This window comes from Oncorhynchus mykiss, chromosome 10, assembly GCF_013265735.2.
Source record: "Oncorhynchus mykiss isolate Arlee chromosome 10, USDA_OmykA_1.1, whole genome shotgun sequence".
Classification (NCBI taxonomy): Eukaryota; Metazoa; Chordata; class Actinopteri; order Salmoniformes; family Salmonidae; genus Oncorhynchus; species Oncorhynchus mykiss.
Window position 1 is genome coordinate 58,872,465 of NC_048574.1, and position 27,562 is coordinate 58,900,026.

Here is a 27,562-nt window from a genome sequence, read left to right on the forward strand (position 1 = left end):
ACTCCCAAGTTAGTTGTTATTTGGCTGCGAGGCAGATAATTCTACATCTAGAAATCAGTCAATTCATTATCATTCTATTGTGGAAAGAAAGTAACAGGACTCCTCTACGTGGTAAACATAGTTATATTTCTAAAGGTGAGTGATGGATGTCATGATATCTGTTCTTTGATTGAACATTAATAGTCTCTTCTCACACACCTGAATGCATGAGAGTTGGTCTGCTCTTTGGTTTGACTATAGGCAGTCAAGCATATGAACACTTCTGACTACCGATGCATGTGTTGATTGATTTTACACTTTCAAATCACCTAGATTGTTAAATTAGCCAACATCGATAACATTTTTTTTTAAAACTACATTTAAAATACAATATTGGCTGGTTATTTCAGTGATCAAATTCCACAAATCTTCCTTTTAATTGTCTGGTCCTATAATATTTTATTTGATAATTTGCTTCCAACTCTTCAATTTGTTCTCTACTCATTTGTAGGTGTTTCCAGGTAGCGGTAGCATTAAAAGGTGACATGTATTGGAAGATTTTGACAGCAGTTCTCTGCTTCTATGCAGTTGTTCCTGGTAAGTTTCTCCTGTTATTTACTCCTCTCTTGAGGAGCCATGTAATGCATCTCCTCTGTCTCCTGTGTGACGGCAATGACATCAAAACAAGTTGATGGTGTTGAAAGTTACTGTGTCATCAATATTGTTATTGCCAATCCCTGTCAATGTCAATTAAATAGTTGTTACTGGTGAATTACTGTATATTTTATTGCGATTTTGTTCAAAATAAAACTGAAATATCACAGTCCTGTTGGAAGGTGAACTATCGCCCCACTCTGAGGTCCTGAGAGCTCTAGAGTAGGTTTTCAACATGTATCTCTATCTCTATGTACTTTGCTCCGTTCTTCTTTCCCTCAATCCTGATTAGCCTCCCAGTCCCTGCCAATGAAAAACATCCCCACAACAAGATGCGGCCACCACCATAATTCACCGTAGGGATGGTGCCAGGTTCCCTCCAGACGTGAAGCTTGGCATTCAGGCCACAGAGTTCAGTCTTGGTTTTAACAGACTAGATAATCTTGTTTCTCATGTTCTGAGAGTCTTTAAGGTGCCTTGTGGCATACTCCAAGTAGGCTGTTGTGGACCTTTTCCTGATTAGCGGCTTCCGTCTGGCCACTGTACTATAAAGGCCTGAAAGGTGGAGTGCTACAGAGATGTTTGTCCTTCTGGAAGGTTCTCCCATCTCCACAGAGGAACTATGGAGCTCTCTCAGAGCTAACATTGGGTTCTTGGTCACCTCCCTGACCAAGGCCCTTCTCCCCCGATTACTGTTAGGCTGGGCAGCCAGCTCTAGGAGGAGTCTTGGTGGTTCCAAACTTCTTCCATTTAAGAATGATGTAGGCCACTGTGTTCTTGGGGAACTTCTCGTTAAGCATTCAGCAGGAGGAGGTCTGGCCGTGCCCAGTTGTATGGGCTACAGAGGAAGTGAGTCGAGAGCCCTCTGTGATTTCCGAGGGATCGCGGGTGACATCGGCTTCTCCCGGGATCTTCCGGGATTCCTTGGAGGCGAGGTGGGTGCTGTGGATGAGCGAGTGTGACCGGGAGCAGATTTCCTCTCCCTCCTACGTTCCCGTAGCCGCCCATCAATCCGTATGGTCAATGCTATGAGCGAGTTGAGATCCATGGGAGGCTCCCCGGCTGAAAGCACGTCTTTAACCACCTCCAATAATCCATGCATGAACGTGTCGAACAGAGCTTCCGGGTTACAGGCACTCTCGGTGGCCAAAGTGCGAAAATCTACTTCGTAGTCTGCCGCACTACGGGAGTCTTGACTCAGTTGCAGTAGCTGACGATCAGCCTCTCTCCTGGACAATGGAGAATCAAACACCTTTCTAACCTCCGCCACAAACTCCTCCAGACTGAGGCAAACGGTGGATTGTTGCTCCCACACCACCACTGCCCAGGTGAGAGCCCTCCCAGATATCAGCATTATCATGTACGCTTTCCTTGAGCGAACCGAGGGAAACAAAGAGGGCTGCAGCTCAAAGATGAGAGAACATTAGGAGAGATACACCCGGCTGGATCTCCAGCGTAGTGCTCCGGAGGAGGTAAGCGGGGTTCTCGGGAAGCCGGGGTATATTGGGGAGAAGTGCTGTTGGTAGAGGGGTAACTGACAGTCGGGGGGGTTACTGTTGTCGCTTGCTGCTTAGTAGATAACCTATGGAATTGCTCCAGCAATGTGATGAAAGCGTGGTCGTGACATTCCACCAAGGTCTGCGTTCTTTCCATAAGATCTTGAAGTACTTCCTCGTGTCCACCAATGGCAACTCCTTGGACGGAGACAGCGTTGTGGAGCTGGTCTGAGTCTGCTGGGTCAGTCATTGCCAGTTCATACTATCACAACTCAGGATATGACCCAGATGCAGACACAGGAGGTGGATGGTTCAGTTCTCAGATAATTTATAATAACACGGGGCAGGCAAAGGGCAGGTTGAGGACAGGCAGAGATTCGTAATTCATAACTAGGTCAGATTCCGACAGGTACAGGACGTCAGGCAGGCTCAGGGTCAGGGCAGGCAGAATGGTCAAAACTGGGAGGACTAGAAAAGAGAAACTAGAGATACTGGAAAACGGGAAAACATGCTGGTAAGACTTGACAAGACAAGACGAACCTGCAACAGACCACCAGAAAATGTGGAGATAATGGGGGAAAATGGGAGACACCTTCTGGGGGGTGGAGACAAGCACAAGACAGGTGAAATAGATCAGGGTGTGACATGTTGTATGCTGCATAAGTCAATACATTGTATTCAAAGCAAAAAAGTTAGTAATAATGCTGCAAAGTGTAAACAAACAAGACAGACAGACAGACATATATCAAGCAGATAGACAGGCAGACATGTCTGTCGGTTTTCATATCTGTTCTCTCTCTGTTCTCTCAGTTCTCTCTCTCACACTCTCTTCTATAATCCCTCCTCTCCCTCTCTCTATCTCTCTAACTCTCTACCTCATAGTTATCCCCCTCCTTCTCTTCTCTCTCCCTCCCCCTTCTTTCATCCCCTTCACCCTCTTTGTCCTTTCTCTCTCACTCTCTATGCTCTCTCACTCCCCTCTCCCCCTCCCTCACTCTACCCCTTCTCTCACCCTCCTCCCAGGACAGACAGATAGACAGACTGACCGACTGACAGACTGCCAGGCAGGCAGACATATCCACTCACAGACAGACATGTCTTTTGGTTGTTATAGCTGTTCTCGTTCTCTCTCTATTATCTCTCTCTCTCTCTCAGATATTTTTTCAACCTCTGCCATATTGTGGATTCAGCGCTATCTATCTAATAGAACTCAAAGGGTTCTATTCAATGGAATCTTCTCTAATGTCAAACTCTTTTCTATTTTTACAAGTGACCTGCCACTGACATTACAGTTTTTCTCAATTGCTAAAAAACTAAAACCCATTGGCTGAACAAAGTTCTCAGTTGCCTGGACTCATTGAGCTAATTATGCAGACTGTTGTCAATACCTTAAACCATTTCACATGGTAAAACACAATTTCCAGATCTCACTTAGACTTTTTTACCAAAACTCTAAACACATTCTCATTCTCAAAACACATTCTGCGCTCTAATGCACATGTCATCCATACTGGTAAACACAAGTGGCCACAATCAAATACAAATAGGGAACATACAGTGGGGCAAAAAAGTATTTAGTCAGCCACCAATTGTGCAAGAGAGGCCTGTAATTTTCATCATAGGTACACTTCAAATATGACAGACAAAATGAGAAAAAAATATATCCAGAAAATCACATTGTAGGATTTTTTATGAATTTACTTGCAAAGGATGGTGGAAAATAAGTATTTGGTCACCTACAAACAAGCAAGATTTCTGGCTCTCACAGACCTGTAACTTCTTCTTTAAGAGGCTCCTCTGTCCTCCACTCGTTACCTGTATTAATGGCACCTGTTTGAACTTGTTATCAGTATAAAAGACACCTGTCCACAACATCAAACAGTCACAATCCAAACTCCACTATGGCCAAGACAAAAGAGCTGTCAAAGGACACCAGAAACAAAATTGTAGACCTGCAGCCGGCTGGGAAGACTGAATCTGCAATAGGTAAGCAGCTTGGTTTGAAGAAATCAACTGTGGGAGCAATTATTAGGAATTGGAAGACATACAAGACCACTGATAATCTCCCTCGATCTGGGGCTCCACGCAAAATCTCACCCCGTGGGTTCAAAATGATCACAAGAACGGTGAGCAAAAATGCCAGAACCACACAGGGGGACCTAGTGAATGACCTGCAGAGAGCTGGGACCAAAGTAACAAAGCCTACCATCAGTAACACACTACGCTGCCAGGGACTCAAATCCTGCAGTGCCAGACGTGTCCCCCTGCTTAAGCCAGTACATGTCCAGGCCTGTCTGAAGTTTGCTAGAGAGCATTTGGATGATCCAGAAGAAGATTGGGAGAATGTCATATGGTCAGATGAAACCAAAATAGAACCTCAACTCGTCGTGTTTGGAGGACAAAGAATGCTGAGTTGCATCCAAAGAATACCATAACTACTGTGAAGCATGGGGGTGGAAACATAATGCTTTGGGGCTGTTTTTCTGCAAAGGGACCAGGACGACTGATCCGTGTAAAGGGAAGAATGAATGGGGCCATGTATCGTGAGATTTTTAGTGAAAACCTCCTTCCATCAGCAAGGGCATTGAAGATGAAACTTGGCTGGGTCTTTCAGCATGACAATGATCCCAAACACACCGCCTGGGCAACGAAGGAGTGGCTTCGTAAGAAGCATTTCAAGATCCTCGAGTGGCCTAGCCAGTCTCCAGATCTCAACCCCATAGAAAATCTTTGGAGGCAGTTGAAAGTCCATGTTGCCCAGCAACAGCCCCAAAACATCACTGCTCTAAAGGAGATCTGCATGGAGGAATGGGCCAAAATACCAGCAACAGTGTGTGAAGACCTTGTGAAGACTTACAGAAAACATTTTACATATGATACAAATTATAGGCCTCTCTCATATTTTTAAGTGGGAGAACTTGCACAATTGGTGGCTGACTAAATACTTTCTTGCCCCACTGTATGTCATTGATTGAACACAACCACTCAAAATTGATTTAACCTGTTTCAAATCATGCGACACAACCAATATAAGCCATTTCAGAGAGCACACAGGTTGTTGAACGTGGGAAGGAGAAAGTCTGAGAATGGATACTGTAGTACAGTGCATTGTAGGCTGTATACTGTACAATGGACAAACTGTATGGCCCTGAACATTGTGCTTTCCATTTATTAACAGTACTGACTGCTCAATAGATTTTGACTGGTTGCGGGTTCATATCAACAAAGAACAAGAATTACAGTATCACAAGGACATCACAAGTAGAGGCGTTACACAAGTCAGAAATAACGATAAAATGAATCACTTACCTTTGATGATCTTCACATGGTTGCACTCACAAGACTCCCATTTACTCAATAAATGTTTGTTTTGTTCTATAAAGTCCCTCTTTATATCCAAAAACCTCAGTTTTGTTCGCACGTTCAGTATTGTTCAGTATTCCACAGGCTCAAAGGCAGTCACAACAGGCAGATGAAAAATCCGAAAAGTATCAGTAAAGTTCGTAGAAACATGTCAAACGATGTTTATAATCAATCCTCGGATTGTTTTTAGTCATAATAATCAATAATATTTCAACCGGACAAAAGATTTGTCAATATAAAAGAAAGGTGCGCTCTCGGTCGCACGCATGAAAAACCTCATTCAGAGTGGGCTTAGTCCCTCAATTTTCAGAATACAAGCCTGAAACAATTTCTAATGTCTGTTGGCATCTAGTGGAAGCCATATGAAGTGCAATTTGAGTCCTAAGTCATTGGAATCTGTATAGGCAGTCAATGGAAAACTACAAACATAAAAAATTATTATCAGGTTTTTGCCTACCATTTCAGTTCTGTTATACTCACAGACATTTTTTTAACAGTTTAAGAAACTTTGGATTGTTTTCTATCCAAATCTACTAATTAGGCATATCCTAGCTTCTGGGCCTGAGTAGCAGGCAGTTTACTTTGGGCACACTTTTCATCCGGAGGTGAAAATAGTGCCCCCTACCCTAGTTGTAGTCTGTTTTGGAATGGGTGGCCAGTAATAAACTGGTCCTGAACATCTCTAAAACTAAGAGCATTGTATTTGGTACAAATCATTCGTTAGGTGCTAGACCTCAGCTGAATCTGCTAATGAATGTTGTGGCTGTTGAACAAGTTGAGGAGACTAAATTACTTGACGTTATCATAGAATGTAAACTGTCATGGTCAAAACATATACAGTTGAAGTCAGACGTTTACATACACCTTAGCCAAATACATTTAAACCCAGTTTTTCACAATTCCTTACATTTTATCCTAATAAAAACAATTGGTCAGTTAGGATCACCACTTCATTTTAAGAATGTCAGAATACTAGTAGAGAGAATGATTTATTTCAGCTTTTATTTATTTCATCACATTCCCAGTGGGTCAGAAGTTTACATACACTAAATTAGTATTTGATAGCATTGACTTTAAATTGTTTAACTTGGGTTAAACGTTTCGGGTAGCCTTCCACAAGCTTCCCAAAATACGTTGGGTGAATTTTGGCCCATTCCTCCTGACAGAGCTGGTGAAACTGAGTCATGTAGGCCTCCTTGCTCGCACACGCTTTTTAAGTTCTGCACACACATTTTCTATAGGATTGAGGTCAGGGCTTTGTGATGGCCACTCCAATACAGTCGTGGCAGAAAGTTTTGAGAATGACACAAATATAAATTTTCACAAAGTTTGCTGCTTCAGTGGTAGAAGTTGCTCTCGGAGGATGTGTTGGTACCATTCTTTATTCATGGCAGTGTTCTTGGGCAAAATTGTGAGTGAGCCCACTCCCTTGGCTGAGAAGCAACCCCACACATGAATGGTCTCAGGATGCTTTACTATTGGCATGACACAGGACTGATGATAGTGCTCACCTTGTCTTCTCCAGACAAGCTTTTTTCCGGATGCCCCAAACAATCGGAAAGGGGATTCATCAGAGAAAATTACTTTACCCCAGTCCTCAGCAGTCCAATCCCTGTACCTTTTGTAGAATATTAGTCTGTCCCTGATGTTTTCCTGGAGAGAAGTGGCTTCTTTGCTGCCCTTCTTGATACCAGGCCATCCTCCAAAAGTCTTCGCCTCACTGTGCATGCAGATGCACTCACACCTGCATGCTGCTATTCCTGAGCAAGCTCTCAGCCCCGATCCCGCAGCTGAATCAACTTTAGGAGATGGTCTTGGCTCTTGCTGGACTTTCTTAGGCACCCTGAAGCCTTCTTCACAACAATTGAACCGCTCTCCTTGAAGTTCTTGATGATCTGATAATTGGTTGATTTAGGTGCAATCTTACTGGCAGCAAATTCCTTGCATGTGAAGCCCTTTTTGCTCAAAGCAATGATAACGTCACCTGTTTCCTTGCAGGTAACCATGGTTGACAGAGGAAGAACAATGTTTCCAAGCACCACCCTCCTTTTAAAGCTTCCATTCTGTTATTTGAACTCAATCAGCATGACAGAGTGATTTCCAGCCTTGTCCTCGTCAACACTCACACCTGTGTTAACGAGAGAATCACTGACATGATGTCAGCTGGTTCTTTTGTGGCAGGGCTGAAATCAGTGGAAATGTTTTTGGGGGATTCAGTTCATTTGCATGGCAAAGAGGGACTTTGCAATGAATTGCAATTCATCCGATCACTCTTCATAACATTCTGGAGTATATGCAAATTGCCATCATACAAACTGCTGCAGCAGACTTTGTGAAAATGTATATTTGTGTAATTCTCAAAACTTTTGGCCACGACTGTACATTGACTTTGTTGTCGTTAAGCCGTTTTGCCACAACTTTGGAAGTATGCTTGTGGTCATTGTCCATTTGGAAGACCCATTTGCGACCAAGCTTTAACTTCCTGACTAATGTCTTGAGGTGTTGCTTCAATATATCCACATAATTTTCCAGCCTCATGATGCCATCTATTTTGTGAAGTGCACCAGTCCCTCCTGCAGCAAAGCAACCCCACAACATGATGCTGCCACCCCTGTGCTTCATGGTTGGAATGGTGTTATTCGGCTTGTAAGCCTCCCCTTTTTCCTCCAAACATAACAATGGTCATTATGGCCAAACAGTGCTATTTTTGTTTCATCAGACCAGAGGACATTTCTCCAAATAGTATGATCTTTGTCCCCATGTGCAGTTGCATACCGTAGTCTGTCTTTTTTATAGCGGTTTTGGAGCAGTTGCATCTTCCTTGCTTAGTGGCATTTCAGGCTATGTTGATATAGAACTTGTTTTACTGTGGATATAGATACATTTGTACTTGTTTCCTCCAGCATGTTCACAAGGTTTGTTGCTGTTGTTCTGGGATGGATTTTCACTTTTCACAACAGTGTGCATTCATCTCTAGGAGACAGAACGCATCTCCTTCCTGAGCGGTATGACGGCTGCGTGGTCCCATGGTGTTTATACTTGCATACTATTGTTTGTACAGATGAACATGGTACCTTCAGGCGTTTGGAAATTGCTTCCAAGGATGAACCAGAATTGGTCTTGGCTGATTTCTTTTGAATTTCACATTGATGTCAAGCAAAGAGGCACTGAGTTTGAAGGTAGGCCTTGAAATACATCCACAGGTACTCCTCCAATTGACTCAAATTATGTAAATTAGCCTATAAGAAGCTTCTAAAGCCATGAAATAATTTTATAGTATTTTCCAAGCTGTAAAGGGCACAGTCAACTTTGTGCATGTAAACTTCTCACCCACTGGAATTGTGATACTTTGAATTATAAGTGAAATAATCTGTCTGTAAACAATTGTTGGAAAAATGACTTGTGTCATGCACAAAGTAGATGTCCTAACCGACTTGCCAAAACGTTAGTTGGTAACAAGAAATTTGTGGAGTGGTTGCAAAATGACTCCAAATTGTGTATATGTAAACTTCCGACTTCAACTGTAGATAGAATGGTTGTAAAGATGGCCGTAATAAAGAGATTCTCTGCTTTTTTGACACCGTACTCAAAAAAGCAAGTTCTACAGGCTACAGTTGCTTTTTATTGTAATCAGAGGGCTGTTATAAGTACTATGCACATCAGTCTCTCTAGGCTAAGAGTTGAGGAGAGACTGACTGCATCACTTCTTCTTTTGATAAGAAACATGAATATGTTGAGATTGTTTTTGCATAGTCAACTTACACACAGCTCTGACACACACACACTTAACCCACCAGACATGCCACCAGGGTTCTTTTCACAGTCCCCAAATCCAGAACAAATTCAAGGAAACGTGCATGGAACTTCCTTCCATCTCGTATTGCTCAAATATACATCAAATCTGGTTTCAAAAAACAGACAAAGCAACACCTCGCGGGCACAACGCCTCTCCCTTATTTGTCCTAGATAGTTTGTGTGTATGCATTGATATGTAGGCTACGTGTGCCTTCATTTTTTTTTTACGTAGTTCTGTCCTTGAGCTGTTCTTGTCTAATGATGTTCTGCATTATGTCATTCTTTATTATGTTTCATGTTTTGTGTCGACCCCAGGAAGAGTAGCTGCTACTTTTGCAACAGCTAAAGGGGATCCTAATAAAATTCCAAATACCAAATACCCCGACAGACAGGCAGTTTCAAGTTTCAAGATCTTCTCAAAATATTTGACTGATATTCTCTTCAGAATTAATTCTAACAAGGCAGTTTGTTTATTGTGTTATTTTTTGCCCCACTGTAAATTTTTTCGGCCTGATTGACTTAAATTGTCATATGCTGGTGATTTGGAAAGGTTCAACCTTTTTAACCCCTCAAAACTGTTCCAATGACCCCCAATTAACTCACTTCCTATAATCACAGGAAGCTGATATTGAATGTATGACTTCCTGGGGACACCTTTTAAAAATGTACCGAATTTGAGTCTTTACGTTAAGAATTGACTGTTCTACAGACGATGGAAGACAGTATTTTTGTGTAACCTCAGGGAGAGAATGAAGGACCATGTCGAGAATGAATTAAGTCACCTCCTATTTCCACAGAAGCTGAACCTTAACACAGGCAATCCCTATACAGTCAGAATGGATTTTGTGAAAAGACAGTTAGCTAGCTCAATCGAGTCCACGGGGCGTCATGGATATGTAAGGGATGTAGGGAATGCTTTTCTATGGAAGAAAGGCCTTGTTCTCGCTGTAAAGAGTTCATTTCACATGGTCAGCTGTAATCTTGCGTTCATCGAGAGCTTCTGCTGAACGATCCCAAATGTGAATTGTCTTTCTAGTCTCAACCATTCTGCAGATGTCACTCACAGCCCTAGCCCTAACCACTAGCAGACCGGACACTCCCGCATCCCCTGCAAGGCCGGGCCCATGCGCCCGTCATCTATGTCTATTTTCTTTTATAAATAAATATTTTTTTGTTTCATACAGCTTGTTTCACTCCAGATACAAATGTATTCATACGAAAAACAACTTACATAAGCACACAAACAATGACTACATTTCATCAGCCCAGACGTGTATGCTCACACCCCCATCCCTAGTGCCTGCATTATTGTTAGCCACATGGCCTTAAATTGCACAGATTTGTTTTTCCTCTGTCAACCATGCTTTTTCAATATTTTAATACTAATCATTTGATTTTACATTGTGTTAATGATGGCGGATTGATTGATTTCCAAGTTTTTAGTCTAACGTTTTCTTGAAATGTGTAACGATCGTCGTTGGAATGAGGTGAGGACCAATGTGCAACGTCGTAAGTGTCCATCGTTTTAATAAAGTAAATGAACACAGAACAAAAACAACAAAGTGAGCGAACGAAACCAGAAACAGTTCTGTCTGGTGCAGATACAAACACTCAACAGAAAACAATCATCCACAACTCAAGGGTGAAAACAGGCTGCCGAAGTATGGTTCTCAATCAGGGACAACGATACACAGCTGCCTCTGATTGAGAACCATACCAGGCCAAACACAGAAATACCAGATCATAGAAAAAGAACATAGACCGCCCACCCAACTCACGCCCTGACCATACTAAAACAAAGACATAACAAAATAACTAAGGTCAGAACGTGACAAAATGAGTGATGAGAAGAGAATCGTCCAGCCCATTGGGTATCTCACTATATCCCCATATGCCATGTCTTGAAATATGTAGACAAACAGATTAAAAGTAAGTTTACAATGTAATACTTCTGATAGTCAACTTTCTAGCTCCGCCCATAATTGTTGGACTTCATAGCATCCCCAGAAAACAGGGATATTGAGTAATTATTAGTTTTACACTTAAGACATAACTCTGCCGTTCTGCTGTAAATCATTTTGAAAGTAACCCTCCAAAAAGTAATTCATAAACCTTTTTATTTTATACGTAGGAAGTTGTGTTTTTCAATAATCTACATGGGTAGTAGGTGCATCAGAGACAATAGGCCTATCATTGCCATGCATCTAATTGGCCTCTTGCTCAGCCCCGGCCTCCTCACTTAATTGGCTATCAAGTTTTTTTTTAAGTAAATTGGATCAGCAGGTCGGACTCGGATACGGAGAGTGAGATGGATAAACAAAAGGCGAGACCAAGTGGTGCACAAAAATGGCAAGAAAAAGTATTATCTGATTAAGCTCGTACCAAACTATCGAAGATCATTCAGACCAGTCAGCGAAGCCACCTCGTCCTCGACTGACGCAACACCATTGCATGTGGAAGAAGCTAGTACTTCTGCAGCAGCTTTCGATAGCAGCCCCCCAATCCCAACAGATACCTCACTGCCAGCAATGACAGCAATGGCAGTGGCCTTGCTCCTCTTCCTCTCCACGAGAATAGTCACAGTTCATCTAGTGAGAGCACTGGCTCTCCATCTCCTCCTCCTTCTCTCCCATCAAACCAAGCTGATGACCAGAGACCCTGCAGTGCTAGTGAGTGAGATTATCCTTCTCTGACCATTGGTAGGCCTGCTACGAGTGAGTTATGTACTGACAGGGTCAATTTCCCCATTGATGTAAATTATGACAACATTAAATCAGTGTCAATATAAATAGTCCGGGTGGCCACTTGATAAATTGTTCAGCAGTCTTATGGAATGGGGGTAGAATCTGTTAAGGAGCCTATTGGTCGTAGACTGCATGCCATGCGGTAGCAGAGAGAACAGTCTATGAAGTACTGGAGTCTGACATTTTTTTGGTCTTTCCTCTGACATTGCCTAGTATATAGGTCCTGGATGGCAGGGAGCATGGCCCCAGCGATGTACTCGGTCGTACGCACTATCCTCTGTAGTGTCTTGCGGATGGAGGCCGAGCAGTTGCCATACCAGGCAGTGATGCAACCCGTCAGGATGCTCTCAATGGTGCAGCTGTTAAAACTTTTGAGGATCTGAGGATCCATACCAAATCTTGTCTGTCTCCTGAGGGGGAATAGGTTTTGTCGCGCCCTCTTCACGACTGTCTTGGTGTGCTTGGACCATGTTAGTTTGTTGCTGATGTGGACACCAAGGAACTTGAAGCTCTCAACCTGCTCCACTACAGCCCCGTCGATGAGAATGGGGGAGGGCTCGGTCCTCCTATTCCTGTCGTCCATAATCATCTCCTTTGTCTTGATCACATTGAGGGAGAGGTTGAGTCATTGCACAACACGGTCAGGTCTCTGACCTCCTCCCTATAGGCTGTCTCATCGTTGTCGGCTATCAGGCCTACCACTGTTGTATCATCAGCAAACTGAATGATGGTATTGGAGCCTGAATGCCAAGCGTCACGTCTGGAGGAAACCTGGCACCATCCCTTAGGTGAAGCAAGTGGTGGCAGCATCATGCTGTGGGGACATTTTTCAGTTGCAGGGACTGGAAGACTAGTCAGGATCGACAGAAAGATTAATGCCGCAAACTAGAGAGAGATCCTTGATGAAAACCTTTTCCAGAGCACTCAGGACCTCACACTGGGACGAAGGTTCACCCTCCAACAGGAAAACGACCCAAAGCAAAAAGCTAAGACAATGCAGGAGTGGCTTCAGGACAAGTCTCTGTATGTCCTTGAGTGGCCTAGCCAGAGCCCGGTCTTGAACCCGATCGAACATCTCTGGGAAACCTGAAAATAGCTGTAGAGCGAAGTTCCCCATCTAACCTGACAGGGCTTTAGAGGATCTGCAGAGAAGAATGGGAGAAACTCCCCAAATACAGGTGTTCCAAGCTTGTAGCGTCATATCCAAGAAGACGCGAGGCTGTATTTTCTGCCTGAGGTGCTTCAACAAAGTACTGAGTAAGGGTCTGAATACTTTTGTAAATGTGATATTTTTTTATTTTATTTTTAATACATTTGCAAACATTTTTAAGAACATGTTTTTACTTCGTCATTATGGGTGTTGTGTGTAGAAATATTGCGTGGGGAAAACTATGTAATCCATTTTAGACAAAGGCTGAAATGTAACAAAATCTGGAAAAAGTCAAGGGGTCTGAATACTTTCCAGAAGCACCATAAGATTTCAACACTATGCTGCACCAATGTGTGTTGTCATCAGCAAGAAATTAGTTTTCTACTGAAAAAATATTATGCACGAGATTATTACACAAATGTAATACAGATATTGGTTCATTATATAAATGCATTCACTGTTTTTCAGTAGAACCTACTGCATCCCCAGCAGCTCCCACAACAACTGGAAATGCAACAACAACAGCCACAGCTGCCAACACCACAATCACAGCTGCCAACAATATCACCAGATCTGCCAACACTACAACCACAGCTGTCCCCACAACAGCCACAGCTGCCAACACTACATCCACATCTGCCAACAATATCACCACATTTGCCAACACTACAACCACAGCTGTCCCCACAGAAGCCACAGCTGCCCCCACAACAACCACAGCCGCTCCATCTACAACGCCCTCGCCCCCAGTTGTTTTGGACCTGGTATTCAGCTCAGATGATGTTTTCAGTCCTGCTCTGACAAATACCTCTTCACCTTTGTTCCAGAGTCTTGTAACGAAGACAATTCAAGCGGTAAGATCCTCGTTTACCATGCAATAGGAAAGTACCAGGTATCTACAGTAATGATTTAAATTAAAGGCAGCTAATCTGGGCCACTGAGCTTGCTTTAACAACCAATTTCAAATTAAATTAAAAATAGGAATTTTGTTTGGCACATTTTGATAATCTCAACAAATTACTTTTAGTGAAATTATCATGTGGATTTCATTATAGGAACCCTGTATTTTTTAAACACACATTCAAAAATTCATACCATGAAGTGAAAGTTTGCTAAACAGAATATAATTTATCACAGACAACAGTACCAATTGTGCATAACATGGGAAATCACAAGACTATAAAATGTTGTTGACCTCTAAAACAGCATTTTAGAATAATGAAGTTATTGAAATATTGTTTTATATTTTTTAGAATTTCTTGAAAAATATCCTCTACCAGGCGGATGAGTTGCCCATTAATTAGAGGAATGCTGTTTAGTCAATGCTAGCTTTTATGGATAATGGAGAAATGTTGCTCTGGGATTTGTTTTGGACAAATAGAACAATATTTTCATATTCATATCAGTATTTACTGTCTCACATGTCACTGAATCACTCTTTATAATTTTTGTTTTTCAGCTTGAGCCTCTGTTTAAGGAAAATTTCCCAAACTTCATAAGAATGATTGTGGTGGGTTTCAGGTCAGTAAGCTGTAACACTCAATATACCAAGTCAGTAACATTTATAAGCCTTTTGTATACCCAGTGTAATTTATTTCTAAATCAGTATTACCATTAAACAGTGTTAAATAGCCAGTACAACAGTTTACTGCTATCAACAACCACCAAACTAATAATAAAAATAAAATATTCGGTCTATGCCTTGTTTTGTCATCCCAGGAGGGGTTCCATCATCACAGACGCCCAGCTGGAGTTTGCTGCCGCTAACACAACTGCTAATGCGACCACACCTTTTGCTGATGCAGTGGCTACTACTCTGAAGGCTGCGATCACCAATGGAAGTTTGAGTATCAACATCTCAGCCAATTTCAAGATTACTGGTCAGTTCTTGCACACTTCAACATTATGCATTTAAGCAATAAGGCACGAGGGGGTGTGGTATATGGCTAGTATACCACGGCTAAGGGCTGTTCTTAAGAACAACGCATCGTGGAGTGCCTTGACACTGCCCTTATCTGTGGTATATCAAATTCAAATCAAATTGCATTTGTCACATGCGCCATACAGTGAAATGCTGTAAGGCGCCGGTACAGAGTCAATGTGCAGGGGCACCAGTGTTGAGGTAATATGTAAATGTAGGTAGAGTTATAGATAATAACAGAGAATAGCAGAATTGTTCCAGGGGTGGGGGCAATGCTAACAGTCTGGGTAGCTATTCAATTTGCTGTTCAGGAGTCTTATGGCTTGGGGGTAGAAGCTATTTAGGAGCCTCTTGGATCTAGACTTGGCACTCCATGCCGCTTGCCATGCGGCAGCAAAGAGAACCGTCTATGACTAGGGTGGCTGGAGTCTTTGAAAATTTTTAGGGTATTCCTTTGACACCGCCTGGTATAGAGGTCCTGGATGGCAGGAAGCTTGGCCCCAGTGATGTACTGGGCTTTACGCACTATCCTCTGTCGTGCCTTGCGGATGGAGGCCGAGCAGTTGCCATACTAGGCAGTGATGCAACCCGTCAGGATGCTCTCACTGGTGCAGCTGTTAAACCTTTTGAGGATCTGAGGACCCATACCAAATCTTGCCAGTCTCCTGAGGGGGAATAGGCTTTGTCGTGCCCTCTTCACGACTGTCTTGGTGTTCTTGGACCATGTTAGTTTGTTGGTGATGTGGACACCAAGGAACTTGAAGCTCTCAACCTGCTCCACTACAGCCCCGTCGATGAGAATGGGGGCGGGCTCGGTCCTCCTATTCCTGTCGTCCATAATCATCTCCTTTGCGTTGATCACGTTGAGGGAGAGGTTTGTCATTGCACAACACTGTCAGGTCTCTGACCTCCTCCCTATAGGCTGTCTCATTGTTGTCGGTGATCAGGCCTACCACTGTTGTATCATCAGCAAACTGAATGATGGTATTGGAGCCTGAATGTCAAGCGTCACGTCGGGAGTAAACTTGGCACCATCCCTTAGGTGAAGCAAGGTGGTGGCAGCATCATATTGTGGGGATGTTTTTCAGCGACAGGGACTGGAAGACCAGTCAGGATCGACAGAAAGTTGAACGCCGCAAACTAGAGAGAGATCCTTGATGAAAACCTTCTCCAGAGCACTCAGGACTTCACACTGGTACGAAGGTTCACCCTCCAACAGGACAACGACCCTTAGCACAAAGCCAAGACAATGCAGGAGTGGCTTCGGGACATGTCTCTGTATGTGCTTGAGTGGCCCAGCCAGAGCCCGGTCTTGAAACCGATCGAACATCTCTGGGAGACCTGAAAATAGCTGTAGAGCAAAGCTCCCCAACTAACCGTACAGAGCTTTAGAGGATCTGCAGAGAAGAATGGGAGAAACTCCCCAAATACAGGTGTTCCAAGCTTGTAGCGTCATATCCAAGACAAAGCAAGGCTGTATTTTCTGCCTGAGGTGCTTCAACAAAGTACTGAGTAAGGGTCTGAATACTTCTGTAAATGTAATATTTAAAAAAAAAAAATTTAATACATTTGCAAACATTTTTAAGAACATGTTTTTACTTCGTCATTATGGGGTGTTGTGTGTAGATAAATCGTGTGGGGAAAACTATGTAATCCATTTTAGACAAAGGCTGAAATGTAACAAAATCGGGAAAAAGTCAAGGGGTCTGAATACTTTCCGAAAGCACCACAAGATTGCAACGCTATGCTGCAACAATATGTGTTGTAATCAGCAAGAAATTTGTTTTCCACTGAGAAAATATTATGCACGAAAATGGTGTACACGGAAATGTAATACAGATATTGGTTCATTATATAAATGCATTCACTGTTTTTCAGTAGAACCTTCTCCATCCACAGCAGCTCCCACCACAACTGGAAATTCAACAGCAACAGCCACATCTGCCAACACTACAACCACAGTGGTCCCCACAACAGCCACAGTTGCCAACGCTACAACCACAGCTGCAAAAACTACAACAGCAGCTGCCCCCAAAACAACCACAGCTGCTCCAACTACAACTCCCTCGCCCCCAGTTATTTTTGACCTGGAATTCAGATCAGATGATGTTTTCAGTCCTGCTCTGACAAATACCTCTTCACCTTTGTTCCAGAGTCTTGTAACGAAGACAATTCAAGCGGTAAGATCCTCGTTTACCATGCAATAGGAAAGTACCAGGTATCCACAGTAATGATTTAAATTAAAGGCAGCTCATCTGGGCCATTGAGCTTGCTTTGACAACCAATTTCAAATTAAATTAAAAATAGGAATTTTGTTTGGCACATTTTGATAATCTCAACAAATTACTTTTAGTGAAATGATCATGTGGATTTCATTATAGGAACCCTGTATTTTTTAAACACACATTCTAAAATTCATACCAGGAAGTGAAAGTTTGCTAAACAGAATATTTTATCACAGACAACAGTACCAATTGTGCATAACATGGGAAATCACAAGACTATAAAATGTTGTTGACCTTTAAAACAGCATTTTAGAATAATGAAGTTATTGAAATATTGTTTTATATTTTTTGAATTTCTTGAAAAATATCCTCTACCAGGCGGATGAGTTGCCTATTAATTAGAGGAATGCTGTTTAGTCAATGCTAGCTATTATGGATAACGGAGACATGTTGCTCTGGGATTTGTTTTGGGCAAATAGAACAATATTTTCATATTCATATCAGTATTTACTGTCTGCCACATGTCACTGAATCACTCTTTATAATTTTTGTTTTTCAGCTTGAGCCTCTGTTTAAGACACATTTCCCAAACTTCATAAGAATGATTGTGTTGGGTTTCAGGTCAGTAAGCTGTAACACTCAGTATACAAAGTCAGTAACATTTATAAACCTTTTGTATACGTAGTGTAATTTATTTCTAAATCAATATTACCATTAAACAGTTTTAAATAGCTAGTACAACAGTTTACTGCTATCAACAACCATCAAACTAATTATAAAAAATAAAATATTCGGTCTATGCCTTGTTTTGTCATCCCAGGAGTGGTTCCATCATCACAGACACCCAGCTGGAGTTTGCTGCCGTTAACACAACTGCTAATGCGACCACACCTTTTGCTGATGCTGTGGCTACTACTCTGAAGGCTGCGATCACCAATGGAAGTTTGAGTATCAACATCTCAGCCATTTTCAAGATTACTGGTCAGTTCTTGCACACTTTAACACTATACATTTAAGCAATAAGGCACAAGGGGGTGTGGTATATGGCTAATATACCACGGCTAAGGGCTGTTCTTAAGCACGACGCATCGTGGAGTGCCTTGACACTGCCCTTATCTGTGGTATATCAAATTCAAATCAAAGTGCATTTGTCACATGTGCCATACAGTGAAATGTTGTAAGGCGCCGGTACAGGGTCAATGTGCAGGGGCACCGGTGTTGAGGTAATATGTAAATGTGGGTAGAGTTATAGATAATAACAGAGAATAGAAGCATTGTTCCAGGGGTGGGGGCAATGGTAGAAGTCTGGGTAGCCATTAGATTTGCTGTTCAGGAGTCTTATGGCTTGGGGGTAGAAGCTATTTAGGAGCCTCTTGGATCTAGACTTGGCGCTCCATACCGCTTGCCATGCGGTAGCAAAGAGAACCGTCTATGACTAGGGTGGCTGGAGTCTTTGACAATTTTTAGGGTATTCCTTTGACACAACCTGGTATAGAGGTCCTGGATGGCAGGAAGCTTGGCCCCAGTGATGTACTGGGCTGTTCGCATTATCCTCTGTAATGCCTTTCGGATGGAGGCAGAGCCGTTGCCATACCAGGCAGTGATGCAACCCGTCAGGATACTCTCAATGGTGCAGCTTTTAAACCTTTTGAGGATCTGAGGACCCATACCAAATCTTGTCAGTCTCCTGAGGGGGAATAGGTTTTGTCGTGCCCTCTTCACGACTGTCTTGGTGTTCTTGGACCATGTTAGTTTGTTGGTGATGTGGCCACCAAGGAACTTGAAGCTCTATACCAGCTTACACTACTGCCCCGTCGATGAGAATGGTGGCGGGCTCGGTCCTCCTATTCCTGTCGTCCATAATCATGTCCTTTGTCTTGATCACGATGAGGGAGAGCTTGTGTCATTGCAAAACACGGTCAGGTCTCTGACCTCCTCCCTATAGGCTGTCACATCGTTGTCTGTGATCAGGCCTACCACTGTTGTATCATCAGCAAACTGAATGATGGCATTGGAGCCTGAACGCCAAGCGTCACGTCGGGAGGAAACCTGGCACCATCATTAAGGTGAAGCAAGGTGGTGGCAGCATCATGCTGTGGAGATGTTTTTCAGCAACAGGGACTGGAAGACTAGTCAGGATCGACAGAAAGTTTAACGCCGCAAACTAGAGAGAGATCCTTGATGAAAACCTTGTCCAGAGCACTCAGGACCTCACACTGGGACGAAGGTGCACCCTCCAACAGGACAACAACCATTAGCACAAAGCCAAGACAATGCAGGAGTGACTTCGGGACAAGTCTCTGTATGTCCTTGAGTGGCCCAGCCAGAGCCCGGTCTTGAACCCGATCGAACATCTCTGGGAGACCTGAAAATAGCTGTAGAGCAAAGCTCCCCATCTAACCTTACAGGCATTAGAGGATCTGCAGAGAAGAATGGGAGAAACTCCCAAAATACAGGTGTTCCAAGCTTGTAGCGTCATATCCAAGAAGAAGCGAGGCTGTAGTTTCTGCCTGAGGTGCTTCAACAAAGTACTGTGTAAGGGTCTGAATACCTCTGTAAATGTGATATTTCAATTATTATTATTTTTATACATTTGCAAACATTTTTAAGAACATGTTTTTACTTTGTCATTTTGAGGTATTGTGTGTAGATTGATGGTGGGGGGAAAACTATGTAATCCATTTTAGAATAAGGCTGAAATGTAACAAAATCGGGAAAAAGTCAAGGGGTCAGAATACATTCCGAAAGCACCACAAGATTGCAACACTATGCTGCAACAATGTGTGTTGTAATCAGCAAGAAATTAGTGTTCTACTAAGAAAATATTATGCACGAGATGGTGTACACGAAAATGTATTACAGATGTTGATTCATTAAATACATGCATTCACTGTTTTTCAGTAAAACCGACTCCATCCGCAGCATCTCCCACCACAACTGGAAATGCAAAAAAAACAACCACACCTGTACCTACAACAACCACAGCTGTCAAAACCACAACCACAGCTGCCAACACTACAACCACAGCTGTCCCCAAAACAGCCACAGCTGCCAACACTACATATACATCTGCCAAAACCACAACAAAAGCTGCCAAAAATATCACCACAGCTGCCAACAATATCACCACAGCTGCCCCCACTACAACCACAGCTGCCAACACTGCAACCACAGCTGTCCCCAAAACAACCACAGCTGCCCCCACTACAACCACAGCAGCTCCAACTACAACACCCTCGCCAGCATTTGTTTTGAAGCTGGTATTCAGATCAGATGATGTTTTCAGTCCTGCTCTGACAAATACCTCTTCACCTTTGTTCCAGAGTCTGGTAATGAAGACAATTAAAGCGGTAAGATCCTCGTTTACCATGCAATAGGAAAGGACCAGGTATCCACAGTAATGATTTAAATTAAAGGCAGCTCATCTGGGCCATTGAGCTTGCTTTGACAATCAATTTCAAATTAAATTTCAATTTTGTTTGGCACATTTTGATAATCTCAACAAATTACTTTTAGTGAAATGATCATGTGGATTTCATTATAAGACTCCTGCATTTTTTAAACACACATTCAAACATTCATAGCAGGAAGTGAAAGTTTGCTAAAACAGAATATCATTTATCACAGATAACATTACCAATTGTGCATAACATGGGAAATCACAAGACTGTAAAATGTTGTTAACCTCTAAAACAGCATTTTAGAATAATGAAGTTATTGAAATATTGTTTTACATTTTTAGAATTTCTTGAAAAATATCCTCTACCAGGCGGATGAGTTGCCCATTAATTAGAGGAATGTTGTTTAGTCAATGCTAGCTATTATGGATAATGGAGAAATGTTGCTCTGGGATTTGTTTTGAGCAAATAGAACAATATTTTCATATTCATATCAGTATTTACTGTCTCACATGTCACTGAATCACTCTTTATAATTTTTGTTTTTCAGCTTGAGCCTCTGTTTAAGGCACATTTCCCAAACTTCATAAGAATGATTGTGTTGGGTTTCAGGTCAGTAAGCTGTAACACTCAGTATAGAAAGTCAGTAACATTTATAAACCTTTTGTATACGTAGTGTAATTTATTTCTAAATCAATATTACCATTAAACAGTTTTAAATAGCTAGTACAACAGTTTACTGCTATCAACAACCACCAAACTAATAATAAAAATAAAATATTCGGTCTATGCCTTGTTTTGTCATCCCAGGAGGGGTTCCATCATCACAGACGCCCAGCTGGAGTTTGCTGCCGTTAACACAACTGCTAATGCGACCACACCTTTTGCTGATGCTGTGGCTACTACTCTGAAGGCTGCGATCACCAATGGAAGTTTGAGTATCAACATCTCAACCAATTTCAATATTACTGGTCAGTTCTTGCACACTTCAACATTATACATTTAATAAGCAATAAGGCACGGGAGGGTGTGGTATATGGCTAATATTCCACGGCTATTGGCTGTTCTTAAGCACGACACATCGTGGAGTGCCTTGACACTGCCCTTATCCGTGGAATATCAAATTCAAATCCGGTACAGAGACAATGTGCAGGGGCACCGGTGTTAAGGTAATTTAGGTAGAGTTTTAGATAATAACAGAGAATAGCAGCTATGGTCCAGGTGTGGGTTCAATGCTAATAGTCTGGGTAGCCATTTGATTAGCTGTTCAGGAGTCTTATGGCTTGGTAGAACCTATTTAGGAGCCTCTTGGACCTAGACTTGGTGCTCTGGTACCGCTTGCTGTGTGGTTGCAGAGAGAACAGTCTATGACTAGGGTGGCTGGAGTCGTTGACAATTTTTAGGGTCTTCCTTTGACACCTTCTGGTATAGAAGTCCTGGATGGTAGGAAGATTTGCCCCAGTGATGTACTAGGCCATACGCGCTATCCTCTGTAGTGCCTTGCAGATGGAGGCCGAGCAGTTGCAATACCAGGCAGTGATGCAACCCGCCAGGATCTCTGGTCTCTGACCTCCTCCCTGTAGACTGCCTTATCATTGTCGCTGATCAGGCCTACCACTGTTGTGTTATCAGCAAACTTAATGATGGTGTTGTAGTCTTGCCTTGCTGTGCTGTCATGAGTTAACAGTGAGTACAGGAGGGGACTGAGCACGCACCCCTGAGGGGCCCCCGTGTTGAGGGATAGAGTGGCAAATGTGTTGTTACCTACCCTACCACCTGGGGACGGCCCGTCAGGAAGTCTTTGATCCAGTTGCAGAGGGAGGTGTTCAGTCCCATGGTCCTTAACTTAGTGTTGAGCCCTCAAAGAACCGTAGTGCATTCAAATCAAGATGATGCCGGAGAACAAGGCTGACGTTTTACGTATTCCTAAACAGTTGTGTTTTTATGTTTGTTTCTTTGCTTTGTTTGTAACTTATTTTATTTATTTTGTTCATAATGTTGCTGCTACCATCTCTTATGACCATAAATAACTGCAATTACTCACCACGGACTGGCAGAATCCTTTTTTCCCTTTAACCTCTCTAGGGTAGGGAGCAGCATTCGGAATTTTGAATGAAAAACATGCCCACATTTAACGGCCTGCTACTGAGGCCCAGAAGATATGATATGCATATACAGTGGGGCAAAAAAGTATTTAGTCAGCCACCAATTGTGCAAGTTCTCCCACTTAAAAAGATGAGAGGCCTGTAATTTTCAACATAGGTAAACTTCAACTATGACAGACAAAATTAGAAAAAAAATCCAGAAAGTCACATTGTAGGATTTTTAATGAATTTATTTGGTTTTGCAGTTTTCTATTCAATGCCATTACAGTATCCATTGACTTAGGACTCCATTTGCAGTTTCTATGCCTTACACTAGATGTCAACAGTCTTTAGAAATCGTTTCAGGCTTGTATTCTTATAAATGAGGGGTAAGACCAATCTGAACGAGAGGACCCTAACGCGACGCAGAGTTTTTTCAGGCGCATGTACATTTCTTGCTTACCTTTTACAGTGCCTTGCGAAAGTATTCGGCCCCCTTGAACTTTGCGACCTTTTGCCACATTTCAGGCTTCAAACATAAAAGATATAAAACTGTATTTTTTTGTGAAGAATCAACAACAAGTGGGACACAATCATGAAGTGGAACGACATTTATTGGATATTTCAAACTTTTTTAACAAATCAAAAATTGAAAAATTGGGCGTGCAAAATTATTCAGCCCCCTTAAGTTAATACTTTGTAGCGCCACCTTTTGCTGCGATTACAGCTGTAAGTCGCTTGGGGTATGTCTCTATCAGTTTTGCACATCGAGAGACTGACATTTTTTCCCATTCCTCCTTGCAAAACAGCTCGAGCTCAGTGAGGTTGGATGGAGAGCATTTGTGAACAGCAGTTTTCAGTTCTTTCCACATATTCTCGATTGGATTCAGGTCTGGGCTTTGACTTGGCCAATCTAACACCTGGATATGTTTATTTTTGAACCATTCCATTGTAGATTTTGCTTTATGTTTTGGATCATTGTCTTGTTGGAAGACAAATCTCCGTCCCAGTCTCAGGTCTTTTGCAGACTCCATCAGGTTTTCTTCCAGAATGGTCCTGTATTTGGCTCCATCCATCTTCCCATCAATTTTAACCATCTTCCCTGTCCCTGCTGAAGAAAAGCAGGCCCAAACCATGATGCTGCCACCACCATGTTTGACAGTGGGGATGGTGTGTTCAAGGTGATGAGCTGTGTTGCTTTTACGTCTTGCATTGTTGCCAAAAAGTTCAATTTTGTCTTGGTAGATTTGCATTGGTCTGATACTCCTCCCATTTCAATATTATCACTTGCACAGTGCTCCTTGGGATGTTTAAAGCTTGGGAAATATTTTTGTATCCAAATCCGTCTTTCAACTTCTTCACAACAGTATCTCGGACATGCCTGGTGTGTTCCTTGTTCTTCATGATGCTCTCTGCGCTTTTAACGGACCTCTGAGACTATCACAGTGCAGGTGCATTTATATGGAGACTTGATTACACACAGGTGGATTGTATTTATCATCATTAGTCATTTAGGTCAACATTGGATCATTCAGAGATCCTCACTGAACTTCTGGAGAGAGTTTGCTGCACTGAAAGTAAAGGGGCTGAATAATTTTGCACGCCCAATTTTTCAGTTTTTGATTTGTTAAAAAAGTTTGAAATATTCAATAAATGTCGTTCCACTTCATGATTGTGTCCCACTTGTTGTTGATTCTTCACAAAAAAATACAGTTTTATATCTTTATGTTTGAAGCCTGAAATGTGGCAAAAGGTCGCAAAGTTCAAGGGGGCCGAATACTTTCGCAAGGCACTGTATATAGGCGACGTTATTGTCCGGTTGAAATATTATAGATCATTTAGGCTAAAAAACAACTTGATGGTTGAATATAAACAATGTTTGACATGTTTCTATAAACTTTACGGCTACAGTTTGGATTTTTTTGTCTGATTGTTTTGACTGAGTTTGAGCCTGTGGATTACTGAAGAAAACGGCGCTAACAAGTGTTTTGGATATAAAGAGACTTCATCGAACAAAAGGAACATTTATTGAGTAAATTAATGTCTTCTGATTAACACAATATGAAGATCATCAAAGGTAAGGGATTCATTTTATCTCTATTTCTGAGTTTTGTAAGGCTTCTGCTTGGCTGGTTACTGTTCTGGGCTAGGTATGTTCTGGGCTAGGTATGCTTTCCCTGAAAAGCATTTTATAAATATGACACTGTGGTTGGTTTAACAAGAATTTAATCTTTAAACCTATTTAAAATATGTTTTGTTTTCTGAATTTTTATAATGATCACAGCAACATTAATTGTATTTGTTTATTTACAGGGGACAATTACACAGCCACAATACAAATACTCACTAAAACAATACAAAATAGTCATTAGGATATTTTAGCCATCCGCATTAGGAGACGTCCTAAATGCCTCCTATGATGAGTGAGTGTGATGTTGCAAAAACAAAAACAAATTACATTTGGGACGTCTGCCCTGAAAGGCCTGTGCGCAGCCCTGACTACGGCACATCAACACATACAATTATGCACTACTGTGCTGCAAAACTGTGTGTGGTAATCCGCAAGGAATTTGTATCTACAAAGAAAAAGATTATGCACAAGATGTTAGAAATGGTATACATTCAAATTAAATACAGATGTTGATTCATTATATGAATGTATTGATTTGTTTTTCAGTCCTAGCTAATCCAACGACAGCAGCTCCCACAACAACCACAGCTGCCCCATTAACTACCACAGCTGCTCCCACAACTACCACCCGTGCACCAACAACAACTACAGCTGCCGTTGCCCCGACGACCACCGCAGCCCCAAATGTTTTGCTTCTAGAGTTCAGTTCAGATGAGACCTTTACCGAAACTCTCTCAAACAACGCCTCACAAGCTTTCCGGGATCGGGCTACTACTATAAAAAACGAGGTAAGGTAATTTTTTGCAATCAAGCAGCAAATAGAGTTTGTAACGTTAGTTGATTTCAAATTTCCCAGCTATGAACCTTCTAAGGTCTGTGATTTCTGTCTTGATCCTGAAGTCTTCATACCATCTCTGTTTGCTTTTCAGATTGAGCCAGTCTATCGCAAAGTCTTTAGAAGTTTCATTCAGCTTGTTGTGTTGAGTTTCAAGTGAGTGGCAGTCTGAGTTCAATAATGATCTGGGTGTTCTTCTAATAGATGTACAAATTGTCATTTTTCCAATTTACTTCAGCCAGTGTTTTTTTCTGACTTTTAAGGGACTGTACCACTTTTTTTACCTTAGCTTTGTTCCTTGTTTTGCATTCACAGACGTGGTTCCATCATCACAAGCTGCAGAATGGAGTTTGGACTTACTGGTAACGGGATTGCACCCACTGCTGATATGGTGAAAAAGGTTCTGGTGGATGAAGTCAACAACGGGAATTTAAATATCCGTGTCAATGCCAGCTCCATCGTTGTCAACGGTCAGTTCAACACATCACCTACTGATATTTCTGACATGTCACGCTCAACATTTGACCACAATCATAGCTGCCCATCTTCATTCTGCGTCACTTCTCTATACCATGCACTTGACATAAGGTGGCACAATGTCACTCTATTCAGAGCAACACATAACAAGTCAGACAGGGACAGAGTTGAACCTAAATAAACGTCACCATTTACACCAATTACGGCAGAAAGGACTAATGTCTAGTGTTCTTTTCCATCACCTTTGTCTTAAACTCACCCAGGCAACTCGTGTTCAGATAGTGATGATGATTATAAATTGTACATGTGTTTCAAGTGTTTTAACGGGAATCCCATTTTTATATCCACAGTTCTCAGCTCATCCATGTCTCCAGTGGTAAACAGTGTGTTCTCCTCTTTTGGAATGACCCTGGTTTTCCTGCTGCTGTCTGCTGCAATGCACAGACTTTAAGACCAGGACAAACCATTTTTCCAGTGAAATTTGTCTATAGCATATGCATATTAGGATCCAGCCATCAGCTGTTGTTATGTGAAGTCATCACATCAAAGAGAAAAGAGCTCTATCATTCAAATGAAATTATATTAGTTTAATCCTAGATGCTCTTTAAAGTAATGTTAAACCTATTGTACAGGAATGGATGCGTAAGTAGACTTCGTTTGTTTGGTTATAGCCCATAGTAAAATATGATGTAGAGCACGTTTGAAAATACATTGAGTGTGTGTATAGAGTAAACCTTTTTAGTGGATTGAATTTCAATATGGAGTTAATGAAGGAAGGGCCAACAATGAAACCCGACCTGAAGATAATCCCAATCATCAAAATCACCCATTATCGCTATTGTGAGAATATGTCTGCGTTAATACAATTATCCCTTGTGTTTACTGTTGATTTGATTAAAATAAAAAGGAAACTTTGGAAGAACTTTCACTTGTCAGTTTTTTTTTTAAAAAGCCCCAAACAAATCTAGAAATCTACTCGTTATTACTGTTACGTTCGTCGATGGAAAGACCGGAAGGCGTGGTAGGCGTACATTTTAATTTATTAAATGAACACCGAAAAAACAACAAATACGAAACGTAACGTCTAGTAGGGCTAAACAGCACAGTACCAAAAACAAGATCCCACAAACAGCAGGTGGGAAAAGGCTTCCTAAATATGATCCCCAATCAGAGACAACAATTGGGAACCATACCAGGCCAACATAGAAAATAAAAACTAGAGTACCTACCCTAGTCACATCCTGAACTATCCAAAATGGAGAATAAAAAGGCTCTCTAAGGTCAGGGCGTGACAATTACAGAAGTCGAAA

At 41.9% G+C, this 27,562-nt stretch overlaps 1 protein-coding gene across 5 annotated transcripts; it reads left to right on the forward strand.

Moving 5' to 3' along the window:
* On the forward strand, positions 1-27,174 carry LOC110534375 (mucin-5AC). 5 transcript variants are annotated; one of them, XM_036933482.1, is made up of 15 exons: positions 1-135; positions 491-576; positions 13,650-14,035; positions 14,641-14,702; positions 14,901-15,061; positions 16,981-17,282; positions 17,887-17,948; positions 18,148-18,308; positions 20,229-20,677; positions 21,276-21,337; positions 21,536-21,696; positions 25,487-25,728; positions 25,870-25,931; positions 26,091-26,245; positions 26,603-27,174. In XM_036933482.1, the coding sequence occupies exons 2-15, from the start codon at positions 525-527 to the stop codon at positions 26,701-26,703; spliced, it is 2,418 nt and encodes an 805-aa protein (XP_036789377.1). In that variant the 5' UTR covers positions 1-135; positions 491-524; the 3' UTR covers positions 26,704-27,174. The 5 variants fall into 5 exon arrangements, with proteins under 5 accessions (XP_036789377.1, XP_036789378.1, XP_036789380.1 ...); XM_036933483.1 differs by having other exon boundaries at positions 16,984-17,282; XM_036933485.1 differs by having other exon boundaries at positions 17,002-17,282.
* Positions 27,175-27,562: the final 388 nt, after the last annotated feature.

Excerpts from the sequence above, each read along its gene's own strand:
- LOC110534375 (XM_036933482.1), top strand. The coding sequence starts at position 525 with ATGTATTGGAAGATTTTGACAGCAGTTCTCTGCTTCTATGCAGTTGTT. Across the intron at positions 15,062-16,980 it reads AGCCAATTTCAAGATTACTG|TAGAACCTTCTCCATCCACA; the intron begins GTCAGTTCTTGC and ends ACTGTTTTTCAG. Across the intron at positions 21,338-21,535 it reads ATGATTGTGTTGGGTTTCAG|GAGGGGTTCCATCATCACAG; the intron begins GTCAGTAAGCTG and ends TTGTCATCCCAG.